Source organism: Penaeus monodon, chromosome 28, assembly GCF_015228065.2.
Source record: "Penaeus monodon isolate SGIC_2016 chromosome 28, NSTDA_Pmon_1, whole genome shotgun sequence".
In the NCBI taxonomy this organism is placed as follows: domain Eukaryota; kingdom Metazoa; phylum Arthropoda; class Malacostraca; order Decapoda; family Penaeidae; genus Penaeus; species Penaeus monodon.
Genome location: NC_051413.1, coordinates 34,676,153 through 34,678,201, shown reverse-complemented (window position 1 = coordinate 34,678,201; position 2,049 = coordinate 34,676,153). Strand labels below are relative to the sequence as shown.

Genomic DNA, 2,049 nt, shown 5'->3' with positions numbered 1-2,049 from the left:
CAATTCAGAACATTCTTACTTCACTCACAGTTTGAAAGAAAAAGGTTTTTAAGGACCAGGACGAATGACAACTAAAAACTGTAGCTATACACGTCCTCCAACACCATCCTTTCAAATACTGATCTGAAAATAACTACTTCAGCTATTAACTTTAAGCTGAAATATCTAGAAAACACATTTCTAACTCACTACACTATTACTATATCTATTAAAAGTTTTGTATTGAAAGCAAGAAAAATAAACACTGGTAACTCTTCTTCCATAGTGCCTGATCTAAAAAGAAATGCAAAAAAAATCAGCATACTTACCGTGACGCCGAGCTGATCCAGGACAACTAATATTTTTGCACCACATCCCTGAAGAAGATAGCGCTTCAGGGTGGCTGCATTCTGGGCCTCGTGCCCCTGAACAGTATCTGAAGCTGCATTCTGAGGGGGCTGCAGGTCCTGTTCAGAGTGACTCGAGGTCGATGCCAGAGCAGACTGACTGGAGTTGAGGTTTGATTGATTGGAGGTGAAGATGGGATCACTCCTCTCCCTCGAGGAGTGGACGAGCCCCTTATTCTTATTGGAATTGGCATTGGGTATTGCACTTTCAGAATAAGCACCTTTTCTGTTTAAGATAGCATTTGCACTGTCTTGGTGAGAATCATCTTGGCTATTGTTATTGCAAGTTCCATTGTGTTCACACAGAGATTCATTCTGACACTTTTCAGCATGAAGCTCTTTGCTCACCCATGTGTCTTCCTTCACCACATCACTCTCCTCCCCACCATTAGTGAACTCTTTGTTTTCTTTTATCCTGATTTCTGTACAGGTATAATTATCTTCCACTACACTCACACACTTGTTATCAGTGCTGATGCTTAGGTCTCTTGTGGCCTCACTAAGGGCAGTAATATCTTTCTGATATTTGTTGTTTCCAATGTCATGGATGTTTGAGGACTCGACACAATCCCTGACCAAGGGAGATCGCCCATTGCTGGCTTTCTTGGACACTCTGGGTCTGCAGCCCCCAGATGTATCACTAACATGGGATGTATCACTTATTATTGATTCTACAGAACGAGATGTAGCACTAGAAGAGGAAGCATCACTGTCATAGCTGGCAGAGCCAAGGCAGATGTGTTCTATATCTGCCAAGAACTGACCACCCAATAAGCTCACCACACTTCCAATATCACTGTTGAAATAAACAAAAAAGAAACATTACTTTCTTTTTTTTTATCCTGTATGTGATTTAGTAGCAATATTCAAACAGAAAATATCTATAATACAAACACTGGGCCAATATAAAAGAAAATAGTATTCTAAGATATGCTGTCCCATTAAACTAAAAAAAAATATATCACATGAAAACCTAACACTCAAGCTATAGTGATCAAACAGAAGCATATATTCATAGGTACCTAAAATGAAGGAGATTTGATAATGGCACTTTTTCCTCAGCTGAGGACAGTAGCAGCCCCAAGAACTCATCCAGACGGTTCTGTCGCTCCTGTGCAAATGGTAGAAAAATAGCTGTCAGATATAATCTTTTAAGTCTGGCTCAGAATATATCCAATGAGATACCAAAACCTTAAGAAAGAAAGAAAAGAAAATTAAGAGCTATTATCATTATGTTATATAAAGGTCTAACAACACATAATTTTCCATACTATGACATTTCCAGGTTCTGTTTGTGCAAAGGAGGTCCAGGTCTCCTGTAGGCGCTGGTCGCTCATCCTTCTCTCATTTCTTATGACTGTAATGATAAAACATTTCTTTTATGCATCCTACATAGAAAATAGTACAAAAAAACAATACATACTTTGCACTCTTCCAAAAAGGCTGTTTGCTACAGCACAACACAATCTAAATTATGAAGAAGATATGTATATATCTTGTATCAATACTTATCATTTCATAAGAATTTTTTGGTTACCAGGACTTGGCTGATACAAGTAACAATATACCAAAGAGTAACTGTCACTAGATGCAGAAAAATTTGGAATATTCAAACTTTTATTGTAAAGGTTGAACTTCTCAATGTCACTGACACAATCTTTAC

General features: G+C 38.0%; 1 protein-coding gene across 1 annotated transcript in view; it reads right to left on the bottom strand.

The window, feature by feature from the left end:
• LOC119591544 (lysosomal-trafficking regulator-like) overlaps nt 1-2,049 on the bottom strand; it is a gene marked incomplete in the record, with an annotated part of 91,173 nt that overhangs the window by 79,746 nt on the left and 9,378 nt on the right. Inside the window, 3 exon segments of the mRNA XM_037940294.1 lie at nt 309-1,182; nt 1,409-1,497; nt 1,658-1,743. Of these exon segments, the coding sequence (XP_037796222.1) occupies nt 309-1,182; nt 1,409-1,497; nt 1,658-1,723 (1,029 nt within the window).